The 27,439-nt window shown below is 45.2% G+C and overlaps 1 protein-coding gene across 2 annotated transcripts in view; it reads right to left on the reverse strand.

Moving 5' to 3' along the window:
- Nucleotides 1–18,444, reverse strand: part of DCTN4 (dynactin subunit 4) — a 31,017-nt gene extending 12,573 nt beyond the window's left edge. The window contains exons 1-7 of one of the 2 annotated variants that reach the window (XM_040345042.1): nt 18,258–18,444; nt 9,873–9,943; nt 6,134–6,312; nt 5,667–5,710; nt 2,784–2,891; nt 1,862–1,882; nt 1,579–1,652 (exon numbers count right to left, since the gene is read on the reverse strand). In XM_040345042.1, coding sequence (XP_040200976.1) covers nt 1,579–1,652; nt 1,862–1,882; nt 2,784–2,891; nt 5,667–5,710; nt 6,134–6,312; nt 9,873–9,943; nt 18,258–18,392 — 632 coding nt within the window. In that variant the 5' untranslated portion in view covers nt 18,393–18,444. The remainder of the gene's footprint in view (nt 1–1,578; nt 1,653–1,861; nt 1,883–2,783; nt 2,892–5,666; nt 5,711–6,133; nt 6,313–9,872; nt 9,944–18,257) is intronic. The other variant, XM_040345043.1, reaches the window with a different exon arrangement.
- Between the last annotated feature and the right edge of the window lie 8,995 nt (nt 18,445–27,439).

Genomic DNA, 27,439 nt, shown 5'->3' on the forward strand with positions numbered 1-27,439 from the left:
GCTGAACCACTTCCATACCGGGCACTTATACACCTTCCCGCCCAGACCAATTTTTAGCTTTCAGCGCAGTTGCAATTTGAATGACAATTGCGCGGTCATGCTACACTGTACCCAAACTAAATTTTAATCATTTTGTACCCACAAATAGAGCTTTCTTTTGGTGGTATTTGATCACCTCTGGGATTTTTATTTTCTGCAAAAAAAAAAAAAAAAAAAAAAAAACAGAAAACTTAGAAAAAAAAAAAAAAAAAAAAATGTATATTTTTTGTTTCCGTTATAAATCATTGTATCCATTTTTTGTGTCGTTGTCATCCCTGGTGGTCTAGGGTGACATACCTGCGTTTTTTTTTTTTTGCATCCCTGGTGGTCCAGTGGGCATCCTCGGGGGGGGGGGGGGCTGTGCTGACAATCGATCAGCACGAACCCCCCCTGTCACAGGAGCAGCCGATCGGCTCTCCTCTACTCGCGTCTGGCTTTTCCTGTTTACATCGGGATCAGCCGTGATTGGACACGGCTGATCACGTGAGAGACTCTTTACCTAGATCGGTGTTGTGGGGTGTCAGACTGACACCCTGCAACAACGATCGCCGCGATGCACGCAGCGGCTCAATATCCTGAGGACGTCATATGACGTCCACTAAGGATATTGAAACCACTTTGCCGACGTCAATTTGTCATTGGCGGGCGGCAAGTGGTTAATTAGGTTCCAACACAAAAGGGGGGAGTTGGTTGAGGACTTGCAATGAGAGGTGTATAACAAAGAGCAGTCTTAGCAAAGAGCATTTTATTATGCCTTGTGATATAATATAAAGCATACTGAATGACAAAAATTGCATCCACAAAATCGCATAAACATGCTACAAATTACATATGCATAATAACACCATGGTACTTGGCATATCGTGGAGTAAGGACAAGTCCTGTACAACATGAACCACTGGAGGGGCTTGATGATATAATGAGAATTTAGGGGTGGAACAGTATAAAAAAACACAAAAATCATTAGTATGAACATCATGCATCTATGTATTCCCGATGAGTTTTGTTCGGATGTACCAACTCTTCAGGGGAGAATGCAATGGTGATGTCTACTGTATAGATGTGAGCACAGGACCAGAGCAGTTAAAATTTTTTGGCATGGGAGCTGAGGTAGGGACACGTGGACAAACAGGAAGCAAGGTGTATTCCCCAATGTGTGAATGTGGAAACAGTGGGCCGACACTTCTTACTGGATCACATGGAATTACGGAGCCAAGCATAAGTGAGCGCTTGCATGTGAAGGTGTCTCTCTGGCAACACCTTCACATGCAAGCTCTCACTTATGCTTGGCTCCTTAATGGTGTGGGTCCAACCCAATGGTTACTTCTGTTGTCAAACTTAAAATGTATGGATGTGGCAAGGGAGTGATCTTACAATATATTATATATATTATATATTTTTTTTATACCGTCATTTTCAGTTTTGGCTAAGTGCATCCTTAATTTTCACAATCGTTACCAAAATTTTCATTTCGGTCCACCACTATTAGATTACCTTGGAAACTGCACAGTATACTTGCAACAATATTTCTGTACTTACATTAGCCCAGATAGGGGTGTGATGGGAACTCCTGGTCGTTGACGCTGGAGCCTTGTACCACGGCCATACTTGTCCTGTAAGTTGCAGATACTTTTAGTGGCACAGCATCTGAACAAGTGACATTAATGTATGCTAACCATGCAAGACAAGCCATGACAAGATTAAAAAGAGCATTCTCTGAAGCAGAGATTGTTATCGTTGAAATATTAGAATAAAGCTGTATGTTGGTCATTGCTTTGGTGTAGATAGTGAGCTGTGAGACATGAGAAGGCCTGAAACTTACCGCTACATGAATAGTGTGTTGCTGTATAGTAGTTCCAATATGAACCAGAAAGCAATTAAAAAAGGCAAAAACAAAAGAGTGACAGTCAGACAAAAGAACTAACACATTGCTGAAGACATATGGGTTCATCAAGCTATTAGGCACATTAAAGGAGAATTCCCACCTATGTTGATGAAGTTCATAGCTCTCATTACCTATTTAGCTCATTTACTCAGCGATTTAAGACAGCGTTTCCTAAAAAGATTCTTCCCCCCCCCCCCCCCCCCCCCCAACATGTTCTTTTGTCTACACACACACACCTTTCGAAACTTGGCTGGTTCCTGCTAAACCACCAGTGTTTTTGTATAATTTCTAATAAGTTACTTGGGATTGCCTAAAGTACTTTACCCAACTCAGATTTAGATCAATCTCCTCCTGACCATCCACTAACAGCACAGGGGCGATAACTTATCTGGGAACCCCTCTCCATGTGTACAGTGCCCACAGCCCCCTGGGAGATACCCACGTCACAGGAGGCCATATGGCACTTTATGGCGCATGCACAACGTCATCAGGGGGCTTTCGGTCTATTCATGTTTTTTTTTATTTAGCAGCCCCTGGTTACATGAGGAAGATGGCGACACAGGACCAAGTGTGCTGTGGTGGAGTGGCATATCTCTAGAAAACACTGATGGATCTCTAGGCATGTGTTTGTTTTTTGTACATTCTGGCTTTCCAGATAAGAGCGGAGAAGAAAAGAATATAACATTAGAACAATTATTTTTCTTTTCAAATCTTGTCGGCCTAGAAAATAATCCCCCCCCCCCCAAAAAAAAAAAAAAAAAAAGGTGGAACATCATCTGTGACCATTATGGCCAATTACAAGCAAACCATGTTCATCATTCCTTGAATAATTATTTTACCTAATGAAAGGTGCACTTACAGAAAATGCTAGTGGCATGTAGTTTCTACGTCGCACCAGCTTCTTACGGTCACGTTCAATCTTCTCTTTCTGTGCCAATTGTTGGTAATACTCCAAAAGTTTGTTTATCTTCAATAAGAACCACAAAGTAAAACATAAAGTTAGAGCACAAGCAAACATTTTAAAGGCAAAACCGTTCAAATGAGATGTATGAAAGTCGGCACTGTAGACTAGACATGCTTATCTTCTCTACACAATTTCAGGGGTAACTAATGTGACAAGCATGTACATATCAAGTGTAGGGATGACACCCCTATAGCTTGTACCTTTAAAAAGGGGTCATAAAATGGCAGTAGCAGCAGTTATTCCCAAGTTGAATTTGTGCTGTGTCCATGGTACTTATTGGTTCTAGCTAGCACAAGTAAAAGTTTACTTTTACACAAAAAATAAATAAAAGTAAACCTCACCAGGATTTATACAGAATTCTTTATAGGAACAGAAAACTCTGCTTCAGTAGTAGCGCTGTAATATTCATCGCAAACCTTTTAAATGTTTTGGCACAGAGCGGCAACAAGATTATCGTCGTCTGACAATGAAGGAGGTCTTTCCTACTTTGCTATCTGTTAAATGCTTGCATCAACATGACCTTTTACAGTCATATTGCAGCACAAAATAGTTTCAGATCTCCCTGCCAAAGTCTCGGAGACCACTACAGACCTGATGGAAATAACCAATTTTACTGTGGTAAAGCAGTAGGTTTTGCTAAATAACACTCCCCCCACCTACTTCATGCTTATACTCTTGTTTTTTGTTCTGTTCAGCCACCAGAAAGTAAAAAAAAAACACACACAAACAGTATTTCCAGATATGGAGGTGAGAAAGTGATTAAAGGGGTTGTAAAGGTACAATTATTTTTCCTAAATAGCTTCCTTTACCCCTTAGGCTCCCATGCACACTGGGCTTAAAAAAACGTCCATATAGAGCATTTTTTGTACAAAGTTTAGACGAGATTAGGAGAGTTTTACATTTTTTTCTGCCAGTGAGCTCCAATCAGAATTTTTTTTCCTGCCTCTAAACATTATTCTCAAAAATATGCCTGTAAACTAATGTGTATGGACACAAAGGATGACATTGAGTTGCTTCTACAGGCAGAACACAAAACTCCTGTGGAAGCAACGTTTTTTATTCCAGTGTGCATGGAGCCTTAGTGCAGTCCTCCTTCACTTACCTCATCCTTCGATTTTGCTTTTAAATGTCCTTATTTCTTCTGAGAAATCCTCACTTCCTGTTCTTCTGTCTGTAACTACACACCGTAATGCTAGGCTTTCTCCCTGGTGTGGAGTGTCGTGCTTGCCCCCTCCCTTGGACTACAGGAGAGTCAGGACACTCTACGTTGCAGATAGAGAAAGGAGCTGTGTGTTAGTGGGCGTCCTGACTCTCCGGTAGTCCAAGGTAGGGGGCGAGCATGACACTCCACACCAGAGAGAAAGCCTTGCGTACTGTGTGGAGTTACAGACAGAAGAACAGGAAGTGAGGATTTCTCAGAAGAAATAAGGACATGTAAAAGCAAAATGGAAGGATGAGGTAAGTGAAGGAGGACTGCACTAAGGTAAAGGAAGCTATTTAGAAAAAAAATATATATATATATTAGGGCTGTGCAAATTAACTTTTAATTAATCGATTAATCTTTAATTTTTTTGATCGATCAAAATCTTTTTGATCGATTAAAATTCTTTTGATTGGTACTCACCTCTCTGCCAGCTTCTGGGCCTTCAGGGAGTTCTGTCGGAGATCCAGTAACGTCACGGACATCGGCGGGGCTTGCCATGTCCATCTGAAGGGCTCCTTTGCTGTGCCTTCATATCTGCATGACAGCGGGACCTCACTATCTGCCACACCCAAGGGTTGTTACACTTCCATCTATCACTTCCCTCTATCAACCTGGGATTCTACAACCATCCACTGGGAGTTGTGATAGTTCCCTTCATGGGACATCTACATGCCGACGGACTGATGTTAACCTCTCCTCATCTGGATTCAGCAGTGGTATCGTTGTACACATTTTTATACCAGTATCATACTTAGCTACATGTTTTTATGACTGCTTTTGGTACTGTTTGGTATTACTCGCACCATTTTTACAGTTTATGTAGCTACATCGATTTTATCTCCAGTGCAATATTTATTTGGTTACCTACTTGAAGACTATAAAAGTTTTAATGCTATTCCCATCGAGCGCTGCCTTTGTGTGTTTTTTGTATCCTGCTATCCATTTTTCCAGTTGTTGGTAGCTGCACTGGAAATCAGCCTGCAAGGAGATCAGCTAAAAGTAGTTGGATCTGTATGTGCGTTATAATTAATCGAAATTAGTCGATTAAAAAAACAAACGATTAATCGAACAGAAAAATTTTGATCAGTAACAGCCCTAATATATATATATATATATATTGTACCTTTACAACCCCTTTAACTCAGCCCTTCTTCTATGACCTTAGTGCAGACATAGGGCTTTATCTCTTCTTCAGGCAAATATAGCTTTGGGGAGAAAAAGGCAGGGAATAACGAGAGTAGTGTGTGGGAAGGTAGTTGGGTGCTTTGTCCTACACAGGATTCCCTTTGTGTACTCAGAAATAACCCCCCAAAAATTAATTGAGTAGACAATTCACAAAGACAGCAACAGAATAAATAATTTCCACATATAAGGAATAAAAGACATAGCCTGGGAAGAAATGCAGATCAAGAAACATTATCACAGTTAACATCAAGTCTACCATAGACACTGAGAAGGTAATGACATCATCTTAACACAACGCAGGAAACAGGGAGCTTTGTGCCAACTTGCATTTAAGGATTCTTTAGAAGTCAAATGTAGTGTTTAGTCCAATTAAGGCATAATCTGCTTACCCTCTGGGTGTATGGGGTCTCAGGTTCCTGCCACCCGCCACTAGCTGCAAAAAAGAACCAAGACACTTCTTTTAACTGTTGCTTTGAGATGAGATTCAAAACAAAAAGGATTTCTAGTATTTTTATTTTTTTTATGAAGTCAAATTGCACTGAAGTTCTGTAATCAGAATTTCATTGCATTCCCCAAGCATGCAAAATCTGCACCAGGCGTTTTTTTTTTAAAAAATTGTGGAAGTTTACCCTATAATTACTCAATGAAAGAAAAAAAAAAAAAAAAAAAACAGGCATGTGAATACTAAACAGCCATAGAACGCGTTTACCTTGATACATGCACAACATTTTTTTTCACGTGCCAATTCTCCAGCAATCAGTTTTGGAAACCGACGGCCATTCCCATCAGATATTAGGTGATATAATGTGTAAACAGGACAAGCGTGATGCACAATTAGAGAAAAGAAAACACTTACCCACAGATTTATCCGCCATACCAACATCTCTGGAGGTCCAGCGGCAAAACCCACAAGCCAGGTAATAGGCCTTTTTCATGGTGGTTTTGGCAGGGTCATCGGGAAGTGGAGCAGGAATGCTAGTGGCCCGGGTAGAGAGAGTGTGCATACAGCAGGGGCAGTCAAAACAGTTGGCACATCTGCATAACAAATCACAAAGCTGTCAATGCAATCGTTAAAAAGGGAATGTACAGTGGTTGCATGTTCATTATGTTTATAATGGCCAGGACTAACCAAAATAATTTTGTATTTTTATACCGTGTTTCCCCGAAAATAAGCCCGGGTCTTATATTAATTTTGGCAACAAAAGACACAGTAGGGCTTATTTTCAGGGTAGGGCTTACCATGTAATGTGTTGCCTTCTCTCCCTGCCGGTCAGGAATCGCCAGTGTGAACCGAGTTGAAAAGCTTGTAAAATTCTATAATCCTCTATTACAGTAGTATATAATGTATGCGTGTGTTTCTGTAATAGAATTGTGCCAAATATCTTTGTTATAGAGCCACTCTGCACTTCTGTGACCTGCTGGAGCTCTCTTCCCCAGAATTATATGACAGAAACACACACACACACACACACACACACACACACATTGTACATTATATACTACTGTAATAGAGTGGATTATAGGATTTTACAAGCATTTTAAACTAGGGCTTATTTTTGGGGTAGGGCTTATATTGCAGCGCTCCTGGAAAATAATGCTAGGTCTTTTCACATATTAACCTGTCTATGTACAGATCAGCAGCTCAAACTACTTTTGTAGTTGGGTGGCCAGATGTTTTTTCACAGCAAGTGGACTGGATTCTTCTGCGATCAAGAGAAGGAGCTTTGACTGCCCTCTAAACTCAGCCGCACCTAAAAACTTACTTAAAAACCTATGGGGTCGATTTATTAAAACTAGAGAGTGCAAAACCTGGTGCAGCTCTGCATAGAAACTAATCAGCTTCCAGGTTGTCAAAGCTTAATTGAACAAGCTAAAGTTAGAAGCCGATTGCCCACCATGCACATCTGCACCAGATTTTGCACTCTCCAGTTTTAGTAAATCAACCCCCTATGTGTGCATGGACACATGAGCTTTTATTGAGGTGCATTCAGGGGCTTAGGCAAAAAGTTTCAAAAACATCAATTTAGAAGCAGTATGTGTGTGCATGAGACCTTAAAGTAGCTACAAAATCTTAATGCATCAAGATAAAAAGCTGTGTGTGTGTGTCAGCCTCCCCAGCAACCCCTAATACTTACCTGAGCCCCATCTCCATCCAGCGATGTCCACTAGACCCTCAGCCATCCGGGACTATCCTCCTGATTGGCCGAGACACCGCAGAGATGCCACTGGCTCCGGTGGCTGTCAAAGTCAGTTAGCCAAAGGAGGGAGGGGGCGGGGGACGAATGGCAGCTCTGTGTCTGAATGGACACATGCAGCTGCAGCTCGGTTGGGGTGCCCCGATAGCAAGCTGCTTGCTGTGGGAGCACTCGATATGAGAGAGGGACCAGGAGCGGCGAAGAGGGACCAGAGAAAAGGAGGATCCAGGCTGTCCTGTGCAGAATCACTTCACAGAGCAGGTAAGTATAACATGTTTGTTATTTAAAACAAACAAGACTTTGTACACAAGATCGGATTAGCCAACGGGAATTGTGTGATGACAGGCTTTTGGATTATCCGTCCGTTTGTAGGCTCCATCGGACAATTGTTGTCGGATTTTCCGCCAACAAACATGGGATAGCGACCTTAAAATTGTCTGCCAACAAAATGTGTGTTGTCGGATTATCCGATTGTGTGTACACAAGTCCATCGGACAAAACTCCAAAGAACAAACACGCATGCTCAGAAGCAATGCTCACCATAACACGACATTAGCAGAAGTTGCCCAAAGGGCGGCGCTAAAGAGCTGAAAAAACACGTAGTTTCATGTTTGTTGGCCGTTTGTATGCAATACAAGTTCCAGGCCAACGCCCTTCGGACAAAAGTCCTACCTTTTGTCCACAGAAAATATGATTTTGTTTATGAGACTTTACAATGATTTTAAGAGTAGACAAGGTATGCCTCTTCATAGAGGCTTTATATAGCGTACTTCTTAAAAATTCTGAACTATACATGCAGGCTGCATAGTCAATTCTGCAGACTTTCAGCTTTAATTTGAGGGGATTTACATCCAAATCAAGTGAACGGTGTAGGAATCACAACAGTTTGTATATGTGCCTCACACTTTAAGGGACCAAAAGGAATGGGAAAATTGGCTGCTCAGCTGTTCCTTGGCCAGGTGTGTGAAAGCAGCCTGTGACAATACAAGACAGATTAATTTGACCAAATTCTCAGATTACACAATGTCAAATCTGTGGGCCTTTGACCTCCCTGCCCTTGCCCCCCCAATGTATCCTAAAACTAAATTGATTCCCTGTAAAGTTTACCATTTTAATCATGAGATGAAACATCCCACTCCTTCCCAAGTGCTCATGAAAGGTGAGAGTTGCTCTTTACCTGCCAATTAGCCATTTTAGGCGCCAATCAACGATTCACACGAATGCGCTTTTTGGTGCATTTTGCAGAAAAGCATAGACATTTTTTAACATGGGTTCCTATGGAACATGTTCACATCAATGCTTTTTTTGTGCCTCTTCGTTTTTGGAAACGGTCGGGGACTTTTTTCCCACAAAAAGCAGCGTTTTGCATGTAATAGAATTCAACGGACCCGCATCCAAAACGCAAGTACCGCGTTTTTTTTTTTTTTTTACACCTGGTTTTTAAATGAAATGTAAGAAAATTAAAATTGATGTAAAAAAAAAAAATTAAAACGCAAATCGCGGCAAAATCGCAAGTCAAAAAACGCACTGCAAAAACGCTCAAAAGCAACATGCATAGGTGTGAATCGAGCCTAACAGCTTCTCGTCCTTCTCTAGTGAAATGCAGGTCCTCTCGGTTTTTTCCGAGACAAAGGTTGTGTCATGCCAGAGAAGATTACGTGGACCCCCGCTTTACCATTTGTTTGGTCTGCATGTCCATTTTATTTGTACGCATTTGGGGAACTTTCAGCTTTATCTGTGATAATAGCACGCAGGCTTAACTGTGCAATTATAGAATCCCATTAGTTCTAATTAGCTAAATATAGTGCTACTTTTCTCAGCTTCCTAGAACTGTGCCGCTAAACACATTTGGAGGCTATTTATGCAGCTATTGAATACTGATGCACAGACCTGCTGCCTATTGCACATTACATTTCTCCTTGCTTGTTCTCCAAGTTGAAGCAATTAAAACCCACTATATTCCTTGTAAACGTCTAATGTTAACTGCATCAATGCTCTTTCAAAAGGCCAAGTCCACCAACTGGCAAAAAAATAAAAATCCCCAGTGCTGTTGCTGAAGGTGTGATCAATTTGTGGATTTGCACAATAAAACGTTTTTTGCAAAGTAATATGTGTTCTGAAAGCTGTATAAACATAAAGCATTACATAGGAACCATACGAGTATCACAGCTCGGTGACTCCCTCTCCCTCCCTCTCCCTCCCTCTCCCTCCCTCTCCCTCCCTCTCCCTCTCCCTCTCCCTCCCTCTCCCTCTCCCTCCCTCTCCCTCCCTCCCTCTCTCTCCCTCTCCCTCCCTCTCCCTCCCCCTCTCTCCCTCTCCCTCCCTCTCCATGGTACCCATAAAAGCAAGCACCTACATCATTTTAAGAAATTAACAAAAAAAATAAATTAGACATCAAACCTGTTCTTCTTCAGCTTTGCCTCAGCTGACGGCATATTCTCCAAACAGCTGGGACAGTAGTGCGAGTCGACCTGCAAAAAATAATTTAAAAAACAAAAAAAAAAAAAATGTATAAATACACTTTACTACATATAATTAACTATACATCCTGTCTAAAGATGGCCATATGCAGCATGACATTCATCTGATTCCTGCTAAATAGGAAAAATTTCCAGCCGCGGACAATCCTGTCATCACCACAAACCCAGGGAAAAAAAGTTATATACATACATACTGTGACAGGAAGTCAGGTAAATCTGTGGGTGCTGTCACAGACGGGAGATACATTTCTGCCTTGTTTAGACAATATACCAATTATTATCAGGTGTCGGCTGCAGAAGCAGCCAGAAAGATTTAAGGGCGTTGGAAAACCTCAGCTGTTCAGAATGAGGCAATTAAGACCTCTATAAGTAATCCAAAGGATTACTACTGATTGCTGCATCCCGAGGCTTTCTGAGTGAAGGAGAGCAGAAATACTTCTGAAGAGGTGAGGTGCTGTTGATTTTTCTGTGTGATAAAAATCAAAAAGAGACTATTGTTTTCTGCTGTATGACCAGCAGTGTCTGCCCAGCACTAGGCTGTACCAGACTTCATTAGATAGGTTCCTGTGTGGTGAAGATAAACGCCCTAAGTGCCCAGGGTTTATTTTTTTGTTTGATTTTGTTTATGCTGTTTGGATGCTTGCACTTGTTTCCAGCAAGATGGAAGAATAAACCAAAATCTTTGCTTTCAACCGTCTTCGACTGTTTCTCTCTATAAGTCAGTGTGTAGTGAACCCATCCAAGGGGTCACACACCCTGCTACCAAGCTAATCCCTCTTACAACACATATACACACACACACACAAAAATAAAAGTATGTATGAGGAGAAAAAAAAAAAAAAAAATCAACTGAGGTGATTTACCTCAGGTGAACTCCAAATATCTTGACCACCCCTATGGACCCAGCTGCACATAGCAATTGTGATGCCCCATGCCACAAACCCATCTAGTTCAACCAATAAAAAGGGGGGAGGAAATACCAACGCAGCACTCTAATACACAGCCTTGAGTGAGCATCCATCATATTGATCAGTGCAAGTATGTGACCACGCTGATCAACTAGAAGTGCCTCTTTCTTATGGGGTACCTTACCAGACCTCAGCTGAGAGGCACTCCTCAAATCTTAGCACAGTCACGTGGCTGTGTTGACCAATGAGCATTTCCATTGTGAGCAATATGATGAATGCTCACTCCGGGGTTTATTGCAGTGTATGGACCACTATAACCATTACACCAGTAGCACAGGCCATCAAAGCCACTATGTGCAGCAGGGTCTAGAGTGGTGGCCATGATATTTAGAGTTAGTTCACCTTTTTCCTTTTTTTTTTTATAAAACGGTGGTAAAGGATAAATTGTTGAAGTGGGTAGAAAATTATTAGCCCAACATGTGTGTGGGGGGGGGGGGCCGGAGAGAAATACAAAAAAAAAAAAAAAAAAAAAAAAAAAGGTGCCACATAATCGGACATTGGCCGCCCCGATTTCTAAGTATCGGCATCAGCTAGAGAAAAACACATATCGGTCAACCTCTAATCATTGTGTCCGTGCAACTGCTGCATCTGTGGCTCTGCCCGGAGGACGGGTCTCAGCGCCTATCTGAACAAGTCCTTATTCTGTAAAGCACTGCACAAACTGTTGGCACTATATAAATCTTGAATAGTCAATTGCCAAATGCGCTCAGTCGTTTTACTGCTACAGTGCAGGCAGGCTGCGCAGAATCACGTGTGTGTAATGTGTAAATATTATATATATATATATATATATATATATATATATATATATATATATATATATATATATATATATTTTTTTTTTATTATATACACATAGTGCCTCCAAAAAGTATTCACACCCCCTTGAAATTTTCCACATTTTGTCATGTTAAAATACATTTACATTTTTGGTTGTATGTGATAGAATAACACAAAGTGGCACATAAAATTGTGAAGTGGAAGGAAAATTATAAATGGTTTTCAAACTGTTTTACAAAGTATGTAAAAAGTGTGCTGAGCATTTGTATTCAGCCCCCTTTACTCCGATACCCCCTAACTAAAATCTAGTGGAACCTAGGGGTGCAACGGATCAAAAAAAACGTACGGTTCGGATCGTTTCTCGGATCAGAGTCATGGATCGGATCACTTTTCGGATCAGCGAAAAAAAAAAAAAAAAAAAAAAAAAAAAAAAAAAGATGTCGTAACGTGGCTCAAGCACTTTCAACATGTTTAAAGCCCTTGTTTTGCACAACAGAATATGGCCTCATGTCTGCACCTATAAACACACCGATAGCGTTTGTGATGGCTTTAGCCCGGTGTGCTTGTGCAACAAGGGGCTGCTTAAATGCTGCGCCGATGAGCAGCTTTCGTTTTCACTCCTGTCAGTGAAACACCGGGGTGATCTCGCTTCAAATGCGTGGCCATGCTTGATGCGTTTCCACTGTCAGTGCCTACACACCGTCACGGTTTTATCCATGAACTGCTTTCCTTCATCATTGTATTTGGAAGGGAAGCCAAAATGCTCCCATACAGGGGATTTAAATGACGTGGGGCGTTCAAGCTCCTCCGTTTGTCATGACCACTCTGTGTGTGGACTGAACATGCGCACAGCTTTTTTTTTTTTTCCAGAAATCAATCCACATGTGTGCGGTTCGGATCAATATCTTCGGTTCAGATCACGGATCAATGACGATCCGTTGCACCACTAGTAGAACCAATTGCCTTCAGAAGTCACCAAATTGGTAAATAGAGTCCCCCCACCCCAAAGCACCTTGTCCACGTGTTGACAAGGGCCTTTTCCCGCCAACCCTGCCCATTGGTTGTCGGGGTCTGCGAACCCCTTTTAATAAGGGGGTCCCCAGATCCCAGCCCCCCACCCTACATGAATGAGTATGGGGGTATTTAAAGGGGGCTCCCAGATTCTGATAAGCCCCCGCCCGCAGACCCCGACAACCAACGGCCAGGGTCATCAGGAAGAGGCCCTTGTCCTCAACATGGGGACATGGTGCTTTGTGAGCTCCCCCCCCCCCCCATGTTGAGGGCATGCAGCCTGGTACGGTTCAGGAGTGGGGGGGAGCTCACTCGTCCCCCACCCCCCTTCCTGACCAGCCAGGCTGTGTGCTTGGATAAGGGTCCGGGATAGATTTTGGGGGGACCCCATGCTGTTTTTCTGGCGTAGGGGGTTCCTCTTAAAATCGATAGCAGACCGAAGATCTTGGTATGCTCTTGGAGGGGGAACCCATGTCTTTTTTTATTTCACGTGGAGTTCCCCCTCAAGATCATCAGAGCACAAGTCACATGCCAAAGTCGGATAATGCAAGATGGCGATCCGACTTTAATTATATTCAATGGGCTGAAGTAGGATCAAAGTCAGACCAAAGTAGTACAGGGAGTATTTTCAGAGTCGAACCGACTTGTGTCGGACCAGTTAAGACGGCTCTCATAGGGAAACATTTGTCGCACCAGTGTGAACCCAGCTTCAAGCAGAGAGTTAGGTTTTAAAAAAAATATCCCAAGCTTTGAACATCTCACAGAGCGCGGTTCAATCCATCATCCGAAAATGGAAAGAGTATGGCACAACTGCAAACCTACCAAGACATGGCCGTTCACCTAAACTGACAGGCTGGGCAAGGAAAGCATTAGGCCTCGTACAAACGACCGAACACGTCTGCTGAAACTGGTCCGCGGACCAGTTTTAGCAGACATGTTCGGTCGTGTGTACGGCCGACCGGACAGGTTTCCAGCGGACATTTGTCGAGCCGACCGTTTTGCAGCGGACAAATGTTTCTTAGCATGCTAAGAAACATGTCCGCTGGAATCCTGTCCGTCTGGACATGTTCGGTCGTCTGTACAGACTCACCGTACATGTCCGAGCGGCCGCCATCCCTCGCATGCGTCGAATCACTTTGACGCATGCGTGGAAGCATTGACCTTCCAGCGTCGCGCACGTCGACGGCGCGGACACGTCACCACGCTGTCTGTCCGCGCGGATTTCTGTCTGATGGTGTGTACAACCATCAGACAGAAATCTCCGAGGGGACATGTCCGCTGAAAACGGTCTGTACGAGGCCTTAAACAAAGAAGCGGCCAAGAGGCCCATGGTAACTCTGGTGGAGCTGCAGAGATCCACGGCTCAGGTGGGAGAATCTGTCCACAGGACAACTATTAGTCGTGCAGGCCACAGTGCTGGCCTTTATAGAAGAGTGGCAAGAATAATGCCATAAACCCAGTTTGCAGTGTGAGAAAAGCCATGTGGGGGACACAGCAAATGTATGGAAGAAGGTGCTCTGGTCAGATTAGACCAAAATTGCACTTTTTAAAAGCAAAATGTTATGTGTGGTGGAAAACAAACTGCACATAACCCAGAACACACCATCCCCACCATGAAACATGATGGTGGCAGCATCATGTTGTGGGGATGCTTTTCTTCAGCAGGGACAGGAAAGCTGGTCAGAGTTGATGGGAAGATGGATGGAACCAAATACAGGGCAATCTTAGAAGAAAACCTGTTAGAGTCTGCAAAGACACGAGACTGGGGTGGAGGTTCACCATCCAGCAGGACAACGACCCTAAACATACAGCCAGAGCTACAATGGAATGGTTTAGATCAAAGCATATCTATGTGTTAGAATGGTCCACTCAAAGTCCAGACCTAAAGCCAATTGAGAATCTGTGGCAAGACTTGGAAATTTCTGTTCAAATGCTCTCCATCCAATCTGACAGAGTTTGAGCTACTTTGCAAAGAAGAATGGGCAAAAATTTCCTTCTCTAGATGTGCAAAGCTGGTAGAGACATCCCCAAAAAGACTTGCAGCTTGCAGTGAAAGGTGGTTCTACACAAAGAATTGACTCATGGGGGCTGAATACAAATGCACGCCACACTTTTCACATATTTGTAAAAGATTTTGAAAACCATTTATCGTTTTCCTGCCACTTCACAATTATGTACCACTTTGTGTTGGTCTATCACATAAAATACATTTACGTTTTTGGTTGTAACATTTCCAGGGGTATGAATACTTTTTCAAGGCACTGCACATGATTTTGCATTTCCGAGTAGGGGGCGCACACACCCAGCTGAGCTGTCACTGGCTCCAACATTCCAATCACCAGAGCGAGTGACAGAAGAGAGCTCTCTACTGACAGCAGCGATGTGATGTTTTTGTGTCCCTGCAAAGCAGTGAATAAAAACGGTCACATCCCTTAGGGCCAGTTCATACCACATGCAGCCCAGTGAGTTTTTTCTGCATCAAAAACACATGCATAGTAGGCTATATGGTTTCCAATGGAATAGTTCTCACCAGTCAGTGTGGTCAATTCCCCCAAAAAAGTAGAATTTTTTTTCTGCAATGAACTGTACCGTACGCGGTAAAATGAACCAAAACCACACTAGAACACAAATGTTCTTATTTTAGATGTAGCAACAAAACAAAAAGGGGCGGGAAAAATGCACTAGAACACCACAAAAACGCATAAACATGCATGCATTAACCACTTAAGGACCGCCTCCTGCACATATACGTCGGCAGAATGGCAGGGCTGGGCACATCAACGTATATATACACGTTGATCTTTAAGCCCAGCCGTAGGCGCGCTCCCGCGACCCGGTCCGAAGCGAGAGTCCCGCGATCGGTCCCCGGAGATGAAGAACGGGGAGAGTCGTATGTAAACATGGCTTCCCCGTTCTTCACTGTGGCGGTGTCATCCCTTTTATAGGGATCCACAATCGATGACGTCACACCTACAGCCACACCCCCCTACAGTTGTAAATACACATTAGGTGACACATAACTCCAAAACTGCAACTGTAATTTCCACAGTAAACAATGCATTTTAAAAGCATTTTCTGCTGTGAAAATGACAATGGTCCCAAAAATGTGTCAAAATTGTCCAATGTGTCTGCCATAATGTCGGTCACGAAAAAAAAAAAAAACGCTGATCGCCACCAATAGTAGTAAAAAAAAAGAAAAAAAAGAAAAATGCAATAAAACCATCCTCTATTTTGTAAACGCTATAAATGTTGCGCAAACCAACCGATAAACGCTTATTGTGATTTTTTTTTTACCAAGAATAGGTAGAAGAATACGTATCGTCCTAAACTGAGGGAAAAAAAAAGTTTTTATATATATTTTTGGGGGATATTTATTATAGGAAAAAGTAAAAAATAGATTTTTTTTCAAAATTGTCGCTCTATTTTTGTTTATAGCGCAAAAAATAAAAACCGCAGAGGTGATCAACTACAACCAAAAGAAAGCTCCATTTGTGGGAAAAAAAGGACGTCAATTTTGTTTGGGAGCCACATCGCACGACCGCGCATTTGTCTGTTAAAGCGACGCAGTCCCGAATCGCAAAACCTGGCCTGGTCCTTTAGCTGCATTTTGGTCCGGGTCTTAAGTGGTTAAAGCACCCAGACTGCGTTTCTATGGTGTGATCCAGCCCTGACTTTCACCACATTACAGTACAGTTCTGTGCAGCATGTTCTACTTTTATTTTTTGGAACACACCGGAAATGCAAGCACTGCTGTGAACTATGCACCGTAACCTTTCTATGGGGAGGGGGGACACAACACACTGTGGTAGGAACAAGCCCTAAGTAAAAGCACCACACAGTAAACACTTTACACATTGTTGGGCAGTTAACCCTTTGACTGCCCCAGATGTTGACTCCTTCCCGGTCAGTGTATATTATTAGCATTGACCACTGGTTTTAGCATCACTGAAAATGTCAGTGTAATCCAGTTGCCACAAAGTGCAGTTTGTGGCGGATTTCCTGCTGTACTACTATCACTATTGCATGACCGCGCAATTGTCAGTTAAAGTGGAACTTCCACTGATCTGTGTCCTCCCTTCCCTTCGGTGCCACATTTGGCACGTTTAGGGGGGGGGGGGGGTACCTGTTTGACAGGTCCCCTTTTACCACTTCCAGAGACAGTGCCACCCCTCAGAAATACACCCCCCCTTCTCTGGGCCAATTAGAAAGGGCAGCTTGCTTCGCGCATGCGTAGTAGGGGACCGGCAGTAAAGCCGAAAAGGCTTCACTGCTGGTTTCCCTTACCAGGAATGGTGGCGGCAGCACCTGGGCATCAACCTGAAAATCGCTTTGGATGAGGACAATGCGGCCTCCCTGGGCAGCTAAGTGTTCATATACTTTAAAAGTCAGCAGTTGCAGTATTTGTAGCTGCCGACTTTAAAAAATAAAATAAAAAAGGGGGCGGGGGGTACAGAACACCGCTTTAAACACTTCCCATCCGGCCTATAGCAGAACAGCCGGGCGGTGGTTCACTTATCCTGCTTCACTTCATATGACGTCCAGTTAGGATAACAGCCGACGTGTGCCCACTGCGGCGAGTCAGTCTGACACACCGCTACACGAATCTCTGAGGCTCTTTACCACGCGATCAGCTGTGTCCAATCACGGCTGATGACAATGTAAACAGGTAGAAGCGTTGGTCAGCTTTTCCTCACTCGCATCTTACAGACGCGATTAGAGGAGAGCCAATCGGCTGCTCTCTTGACAGGTGGGGGTCTGTGCTGATTGTTTATCAGTCTCCCCCCCCCCCCCCAAGACCACCAGGGAAGCCCACAACACTGGACCACCAGGTATGCCACCCTAGACCACCAGGCAAATGCCAATCATTGCCGCATATCAGTGCCACCTCATTAGTGCCCGTCAGTGAAGGAGAAAACATACCCATTTACAAAGTTTATAATAATATCGTCACAGGAGGTAAAACCTTTTGGGCCTGACATGGATATAATAATTTGCTAGGACAACAATAATGATAAACATTGTAAAGGAGGAATACAATCAGAATAGACCCAGTCCAGTAGGCCTGTGCTCATTCTGTTGCTCAGACAGATGAGATCTGGCATGGTGTGTGTAGGCACACGTATGCTCAGCACAGAGATTCCCCAACACTCGGATTTGTACCCTGCAGCTTTCACATAAACATTCACAGACTGTGCATCAGCACACGGCCACCATGATCGCTTAGGCCTCGGCCTCTAGTTAAAAACACACCCAGAACCCATGTCATATCATTCGAAGGACCATGACAGTGACTGACATTGCAGCCCCCCAATCAGCGCACAGGAAGCTATTACACTGGACCAATCACAGCAGGAAGACAAAACCCCACCCATTCCCTTCTAGACTTCCACTTCACAGGAAGGCGGGGAAAGCGGCTCAGCAGCATTAAGTAACCAATCAGATTGCAGCCGTAGGAATTTCCTACTTCGCTATTGGCTAGTTTCAGGAGCCTTTACTCACAGAGATGCCGGATCACCCTAGAGGAAAAGGGCGGCCGTGTTATTTACCTCGTGAGAGACGCATTCCAAAGAGCGCAGCTCACTGCAGTATCGGCAGAAGTAGAGCTGAGATAACGGCGCTCGAATTTCCTTCTCACCGTGCACCAAATACAGCACTCTCTCCAGCTGAAGCAGCGACGCCATTTTCCAAAGAAGCTCCGCCCTCGAGGTCACCTGACCAGGGTGGAGAGCGTTTTGCTTGTCCGTAGTTACGTAATAGATGATGTCATGTGGCGTACGTTCTCCTCCGCCCCGCCCCCCAGCTTGTTACAGTGAACCTGTCACTCTCTGTATTTTAATCTCCCATAATTTTATCATATCTTTTCTATGGACATTTTATACTACAGGCACCAAATAGCAATGTTTGCAGACGTAACAGCTGTTCTTCAAACGTCACTAGGGTGCTGCTTCTCAGCTGCCCAATGTATTCAGCTCTTTGTGGTGTGTGGAGTTCCTTTGTACCCCCACCTCATGTAGCAAATCCTATGTAAACAAGGCAGATCGCCGTTTTGTCAGTAAGGAAGGCATGGGACCTGTGTTCCTGCAAAGCAGAGACATTGATTCATGTTAGGGGGTGCCACCTTTTCTTCAAGCCGAACACTTTAGCGACAGTTTTTTTTTGGGGGGGGGATATACGCTATAAGATTGTAAAAGACCTGGAACACTATTGGTGGCCTTAAAAAGTAGTTAAGCGGGGCGTATAGGGGCACAGCAAACAGTGCATGTGGCCGAATTGTAGGAGTTATGCACGGAATGCTGGGGTCAGAAATATTTAACGTACAAAATGCAGGGGTCAGATATATCCTTGGGAGAGGGCTAGTGCTAGTGGGGGGAGTTAGATATGTGCTGAGGGGAATCTTTGGGAGGGGAGAGGGCTAGTGCTAGCGGGGGGGGGGGGGGGTCAGATATGTGCTGGGGGAATGCTTTGGGAGGGGAGAGAGCTAGCAAGGGGGGGGGGGGTCAGATATGTGCTGAGGGGAGAGGGCTAGTGCTAGCAAAGGGGGGGAGTTATGTGCTGGGAAGGATGCTTTGGGAGGGGAGAGAGCTAGCAGGGGGGGTCAGATATGTGCTGGGGGAATGCATTGGGAGGGGAGAGAGCTACAGCTTGCAAGGGGGGTCAGATATGTGCTGAGGGATGCTTTGGGAGGGGGGAGAGATAGCAGGGGGGGGGGGTCAGATATGTGCTGGGGGAATGCATTGGGAGGGGAGAGAGCTAGAGATGGCAAGGGGGGTCAGATATGTGCTGGGGGAATGCGTTGGGAGGGGAGAGAGCTAGCAGGGGGGGGGGGGGTCAGATATGTGCTTGGGAGGGGAGAGAGCTAGCAAGAGGGGGCCTGGATATGTGCTCGGGGGCGCTTTAAGAGGGGAGAGGGCTAGAGCTGGCAAGGGATTTGTGCTAGGGGGGGTCAAAGTGGGAGTATGATTTTTACTTATAGGTAAGCCTATAATAAGGCTTACCTATAGGTACAGTACATATCTCCTAAATGTGCACCAATTAGGAGATATTTACTTTACATGCAGCCAGTGTTGTCACCGGCGCATGCGCCCTGGAGGAACGACATACCTGTGCTGTTCCTTCAGAGCCGTGTCGTAAGCAGTGACATCATCGCCGTCTCAGCCATTCATATGGCTGAAGCCCACAAACCCTAAAGGAAGACCGGGTGAAGATGGAAGCTCCTTCAGCGGTGACAGCGTGCCGTTGAAGGGCATTATTTCCAGGTAAGTCTGTTATAATGTGCTAGTATGCAATGCCGGGTGCCAGGCTGCACAGCCAGGCACACACATTTCCAAACACACCAAGTCAAGAAGAAGTCCTTGCACCTTGTTTTTATTGTTTTACTAGCTGAATACCCGGCGTTGCCCGGTCTTCCTATCGTAACCTTTTGGGGAGGAAAATCATAGTAATATAAATATACCCATCTTTTATATAAGGGTGTAGGTAAGGGTTAATTTAACTGCCATATATTTTTATTTGGCATATAAGTAATGGCCCAGATTCAGGTAGAATCGCGCAATATTTGCGTGGGCAAAGAGCAAAAATTTTTCTCTGCGCCCACGCAAATATTGCGCTTTGCCCGCGATTCACGGAGCAGTTGCTCCGTAAATTGCGCGGGCGATATGCTAAATAGCCCTGCGTAAGGGCGCCTAATGTAAATGATCCCGCCGGGGGCGGGAATCATTTAAATTAGGCGCGCTCCCGCGCCGAGCAAACAGCGCATGCTCCGTCGGGAAACTTTCCCGACGTGCATTGCGGCAAATGACGTCGCAAGGACATCATTTGCTTCTAAGTGAACGTGAATGGCGTCCAGCGCCATTCACGGTTCACTTACGTAAACGACGTGAAATTTAAATTTACTATACTTTAGCATTGGCTGCGCCTGCTATTAGCAGGAGCAGCCTTATGCTAAAGTGGCCGTACGGAAACTCCGTACCTTGCGTGCGCAGGGCCCGCGCAACTTTTGTGAATCGGTGGTAGTATGCAATTTGCATACTATACGCCGATCACAATGGCCGCGCCCCCTAGCGGCCAACGCAAGAATGCAGCCTGGGATGTGAAGGCATAAGGAGGCTTATGCCTGTCACATCCTAGGCTGCAGTCGGTGTAACGAGGTTCCTGAATCAGGAGCACTTGTTACACCGGAGCAAGTAAGCCCTTGCGCCGCGCAACCTATGGTTGCGCGGGCGCAAGTGCTTCTTGAATCTGGGCCAATATGTGTACCAGGTATTATTGAAATATCTCCAGGCGTACAGAAGTTATGTGGGAACATACATTTCCCATTGATTTGCATGGGACTTTAAACAAAAACCCTGACCCTCTCAAATGGGGGTAGTTAAGGGATAAATTAACTATTACTATCCTATAGTTTAAGTGGACATATAAGTAACATGTGACCAAGTGTTATCGAAATATCTACAGCCGTTTGGAAGTTATGAAGTAACATGTATTTCCCATAGAGTTGAATGGGAGTTTAAAGGAAAACCCCGACCATGGCAAATGGGGGTGGGTAAGGGTTAAACCACCTATCCTATGTTTGTTGCTGACATATAAGTAACATGTGTGCAAAGTTTCATGTAAATATCTTTAGCCGTTTGGACGTGATGCTGGAACATACATACATACACACGTTGAGTTTTATATATATAGATTAGGGGAAATACACTTGGATACTAGGGATGAACCGAACACCCCCCCCCCCCCCCCCCCCCCGTTCGGTTCGCACCAGAACCTTAGAACGGACCGAACGTTCGCGCAAACATTTAGAACCCCATTGACGTCTATGGGACTCGAACGTTCGAATTCAAAAGTGCTCATTTTAAAGCCCAATATGCAAGTTATTGTCGTAAAACAGGTTTGAGAACCCGGGTCTTGCCCCAGGGAACATGTATCAATGGAAAAAAAAGTTTTAAAAACAGTTGTTTTTTCTGGAGCAGTGATTTTAATGATTCTTAACCACTTCCATACAGGGCACTTACGCACCTTCCCGCCCAAGCCAATTTTCAGCTTTCAGCACTGTCGCACTTTGAATGGCAATTGCGCGGTCATGCTACACTGTACCCAAACAAAATTGGCGTCCTTTTTTCCCCACAAATATAGCTTTCTTTTGGTGGTATTTGATCACGTCTGCGATTTTTTATTTTTTTGCGCAACAACTAAAAAAAGACTGACAATTTTGAAAAAATATTACGTTTTTATTTTTTTCTGTTAATTTTTTTGTAAATAAGTAAGGTTTCTCTTTCAATTACGGGCACTGATATGGCGGCACTGATGGGCACAGATGAGATGGCACTGATGGACATCGATGAGGTAGTACTGACGGGCACAGATGAGGTGGCACTGATTGGCGGCGCTGGTATGCAGCACTGATGGCCACTCATAGGCGGCACTGATGGGCACACATAGGTGGCACTGATGGGCACACATAGGCGGCACTGATGGGCACACATAGGCGGCACTGATGGGCACTCTTGGGCGGGACTGATGGGCACTCATGGGCGGCACTGATGGGCACTCATGGGCAGCACTGGGCACTCATAGGCGGCACAGATGGGCACTCATGGGCAGCACTTATGGGTGGCACAGATGGGCACTGTGGGGTGGCACTGATGGAGACTGTGGGGCGGCACTGATGGACACTGTGGGGTGGCACTAATTTACTTATGTTGCCAGTCAGTGCCCATTTGTGGGCACTGATTGGCATTTTTTTTTTCCAGACTTTTTTTTTATAGACTTTTTTTTGCCCCCTTTTTTTGCCCTTCCCTGGTGGTCCAGGGTGGGCTTCCCTGGTGATCCATGTGGCGATCCGATCTGTCAGACGCGAGTGAGGAAGAGCCATCAACGGCTCTTCCTGTTTACATCGTGATCAGCCGTGGTTGGACACGGCTGATCACGTGGTAAAGAGTCTCCGTGAGAGACTCTTTACCGAGATCGGTGTTGCGGGGTGTCAGACTGACACCCTGCAACAACGATCGCCGCGATGCGCGCCCCCGGAGGCGCGCAGCGGCTCAGAATCCTGAGGACATCATATGACGTCCAGTCAGGATTCTGCAACCACTTTGCCGACGTCAATTTGTCATTGGCGGGCGGCAAGTGGTTAAAGTGAAAACATTTTTTTTTTTAAATTCCTTTAAATATCGTACCTGCTGGGTGTCACTATAAGAAAAAAGTCATTTAAAACTGCGTGCGGTTTTAATGTAATGTCTGCAATATGGATGAAAATTATTAAGAAAAATAGCATGGGTTTCCCCGCCCCCCTCCCCCCAGGTCATTACCAGCCCCTTTGGCCCTATATACTTTGAACAGCATTATACAGGCGGTACAAACAAGACAGGGACTGTAGGTTTGTTGTTAAGTAGAATCTGTTTGTAATTTTCAACTGGTACTTTTTTAAAGTGTAGCTCCAGCCAAAAAAATCTATTTTTTAAGCTTTTTAGAAAACATAGAGAGGGGTTATCACCCCTGTAACATTTGTTTTACTGTCTGTGCGCATCTGTTCAGAAGATTGCACCTCACTTTCTGTCCCAATGACAAATTATTTTTTGGAAATTTGGGTTTTTGGTGCCCCTCGGCCTCCTGACTGTGTTTTAAAGGTTCAACTTCACATCTATGCGATGCATCAGAGTATGTGCCTTGCTGCAGAACAGCCTATTAATTTGAGAATGAACTGCCTGCCACCCCTCAATAGCACCAAAGTACATGGGCCTTTTTTTAATTTTATTTGTTAATGCCGCTGCATCAAAATGCATGGTGCTTTTGTTAGCATGCATTTTTATTTTTGTGATTTTTATATATATATATATATATATATATATATATATATATATATATATATATATATATATATATATATATATATATATATATAGTGTGTGTAAGTAAAATTTAAAAAAAAATCACAAAAATGCATGCTAACAAAAGCACCATGCATTTTTTTGAGAATCGTGATCTTCATTCTTAGCAAAAGAATTGTGATTCTCATTTTTCCCAGAATCGTGCACCTCTACTGCCTTTAGGAATTAATATGAGAAACACCAGCAAATCTATTGACCTAGCTTTAGGTGCACACTGTACAGAGGACACCGACAGTACACCACGTGAAAATACTACAGCTAGCACAATCACCTGCCTGCCTGTCAGTAAATTAGGAAGAGCGGATCTAGCTAAACTCAATACAGTGTATAAATATATATACAACATCTGGGATGCATATATATCCTCTACACACTGTAACTCTAACTGACTAGCCATGCAGGCTAGTCAGTTAGAGTTACAGTGTGTAGAGGATATGCAGCTCTATCTAACTCCAAAAAATTACACTCTCTCTCTATAAACCACCAACACACTACACAAGGCCGACTTCCAGGCAGCATTATATAGTGTGGGGCGTGTACTAAACCCCCTGAGCCATAATTGGCCAAAGCCACCCTGGCTTTGGCCAATTATGGCTCTCCGTTTTTTGCAAGCTGTGATTGGCCAAGCATGCGGGTCATAGTGCATGCTTGGTCAATCATCAGCCAGCAGTGCACTTCGATGCCGCAGTGAATTATGGGCCGTGACACGCCACTCGAATTTGGCGCGAACGGCCCAAAACTATATTAATTCGACGAACGATCGAACATACAATGTTCGAGTCGAACATGAGTTCGACTCAAATACGAAGCTCATCCCTATTGGATAGGGAAAGGGTACATATGGGATACCCACAAGATTAAAGAAACTTGATAGGTACTCAACTATATACACACCTGTATATACAATCTCTTCTTCTCAACCTCCAGCATATACACTTGCTTGCAGACGATCACTTCCAGGACTAGCTATCACTAATGTGGGGACCTGACACTGGCTTTGTCAGGCCCAAAGCAAGTGCCCTTTGCAGGCAGGGACCACAGGCCCCGCCGGTGTAGCAAATGAAAGTCTTTGGTTCTAGATGCCCTATGTGGCTACTGCTCCCAGTACCACCTCTTCAGGCCCCTTCCTGCTCTACTGACACGATCCTCTGCCTTACTGACATGTCCACTGCTCTACTGACTGGCACCATCCACTGCCCTACTGACACAGTCAACACTCTGAGCACTGCCATACTGACTGACACTGACCACTTTTAACTCTTCAGATACGCGCTTTAGCCAAATGACGACTACAGCGTGGACCTACTTTGCCGAGAAGCTGTCAATATACGTCCTCCCCTTTGCACGCTCCCCCTGCAGGGCGCACGCAGCACACGCTGTGATCACAGAGTCACTGAGACTCGGGTGATCACCAATCCCAGCCCCTTACAACGTGATTAGCTGTCAGCCAATGACAGATGATCACATTATGTAAACAGAAGATCGGTAATCAATTTTTTTTTCTCCTCATGCTGACAGCTTGAGGAGAAAAAAAAGCTGATCGCCGGGTTCTGTGTAAGGGACATCGGTTCCGAAGAGGAAGAGGCACATCTGCCTCATCTGTGCCAACCAGTACCGCCTGCCAGTGCCACCTGCCAGTGCCCACAGTGCCACAAATCAGTGTCCACCAGTGCAAAACAGTGCCACCTAGCAATGCCCATGAGTGCTACCTATTAATGTCCACCAGTGGTGCCAATCAGTGCCTCATCAGTGCCACCTAGCAGTGCTGCCTATTAGTGTCACCTACCGGTCAGTGTTGCCAGCCGTCTGTTAATTTACGGACATCACGTAAATTTAACCCCCTTTTCGGGGTGTGCGTAAAGTCCATTATGGGCATCAGAAGCCGGCCGGGGGTCGGTAAAGCTCATATCCCCTCGGCTGGGCGGCGCATGCGCAGTTAAGTAATGGCGCCGCCCGGTGCCATTTTTGAATAGACGATCGAGTCAGGAGGACTCAGGAGGGACACTTTGGCAGTGACACTCTTTGGCTGGTGCAGTGCACTCACCATAAGCAGAGGACGGAGCCGTGACAGCCCAGTCCTGTCCAGTCCAGCCCATCCTAGCACAGCCCTGAGCCCAGCACAGCACAGCCCAGCACAGCCTTGTTCAGCCAAGTCCAGCACAGCCCAGCTTTAAGGTAATAAATAAGTTGGTGGTGGCAGGAGGTGATGGGGGCATGAGGTGATGGTGGAAGAAGGTTATGCTGGCACTGTGGCAGGAGGTGTGTGAGGTGATGGTGGCAGAAGGTAATGCTGGCAGGAGGTGGTGGGGGCATGAGGTGATGGTGGAAAAAGTAATGGTGGCACCATGGCAGGAGGTGGGTGAGGTGATGGTGGCAGAAGGTAATGCTGGCAGGAGGTGATGGTGGCAAGAACCGATTGTGGCAGGAGGTGGGGGTGGTGGGTGCAGGAGGTAGTGGTGAGAGCAGGAGGTGATGGCGGCAAGAGCTGGCAGGAGGTGGTGGCAGCAGAAGGTGATGGCGGCAAGAGCTGGCAGGAGGTGATGGCGGCAGGAGCTGGCAGGAGGTGGTGGGGGCAGGAGGTGGGGGTGGTGGGTGCAGGTGGTGGGGGAAGGAGGTGATGGTGGCAAGAGCTGGCAGGAGGTGGTGGGTGCAGGAGGTAATGGTGGCAAGAGCTGGCAGGAGGTAATGGTGGCAGGGGGTGATGGTGGGGGCAGGAGCTGGTCGGAGATGGTGGCGGCAGGAGGTGATGGTGGCGGCAGGAGGTGATGATGGTGGCAGGAGGTGATGGGGGCAGCAGGAGATGATGATGGTGGCAGGAGCTGGCCGGAGGTGGTGGTGGCAGCAGGAGGTGATGGTGGCAGCAGGAGCTGACAGCTGGTGGTGGCAGGAGGTGATTTTGACAGGACGTGGAGGTGATGGCAGGAGCTGGTGTGTGCAGGTGGTGGGGGCAGGAGGTGATGGTAGCAAGTGCAAGTGGGGGCAGGAGGTGATGGGGAACAGAAACTGATGGACTATATTATAGCGAAAATAACAGAAATATGTTTTTTTTTACCATAATATGTACCTTAAATCGTATTGCTATTTGCATAGTGTACTTGTTTGTAGCCTAAATACTGAAATTTGCACTTAAAACTGTAATTTTGTAACTTTTGTAAAATGTCCGTAAAATTTTTCCTGTGCCAGTACATTTTGGGTGTTGTGCCAGTAAATTTCAATCTGGTAGGTTGGCAACACTGCTACCGGTGCCGATCAGAGCCCATCATTGCCACCCATCAGTGCCCATCACTGCCACCCATCAGTGCCCAGCACTGCCACGTATCAGTTCCCAACAGTGCCAGCTCTCAGTGCCACCTATTAGTTTCACTTCTCAGTGCCCACCAGTGCCACCTATCAATGCCCTTCAGTGCCACCTCTCAGTGTCACCTCTCAGTGCCCACCAGTGCCGCCTTATCAAGTGCCCATCAATGCAGCTTATCTGTGCCCAACAGTGCCAGCTCTCAGTGCCACCTATTAGTTCCACTTCTCAGTGCCCACCAGTGCCACCTATCAATGCCCTTCAGTGCCACCTCTCAGTGTCACCGCTCAGTGCTCACCAGTGCCGCCTATCAGTTTCCACCAGTGCCACCTTATCAAGTGCCCATCAATGCAGCTTATCTGTGCCCATCAGTGCAGCCTATCGGTGCCCAACAGTGCAGCCTCATCAGCGTACATCAATGAAGGAGAAAAATTACCTGGTTGCAAAGTTTTATACACCCCAAAATACATTCTGCTATTACTCCCGAGTATGGCGATACCACATGTGTGAGACTTTTACACAGCGTGGCCACATACAGAGGCCCAAC

This window comes from Rana temporaria, chromosome 3, assembly GCF_905171775.1.
Source record: "Rana temporaria chromosome 3, aRanTem1.1, whole genome shotgun sequence".
NCBI lineage: Eukaryota > Metazoa > Chordata > Amphibia > Anura > Ranidae > Rana > Rana temporaria.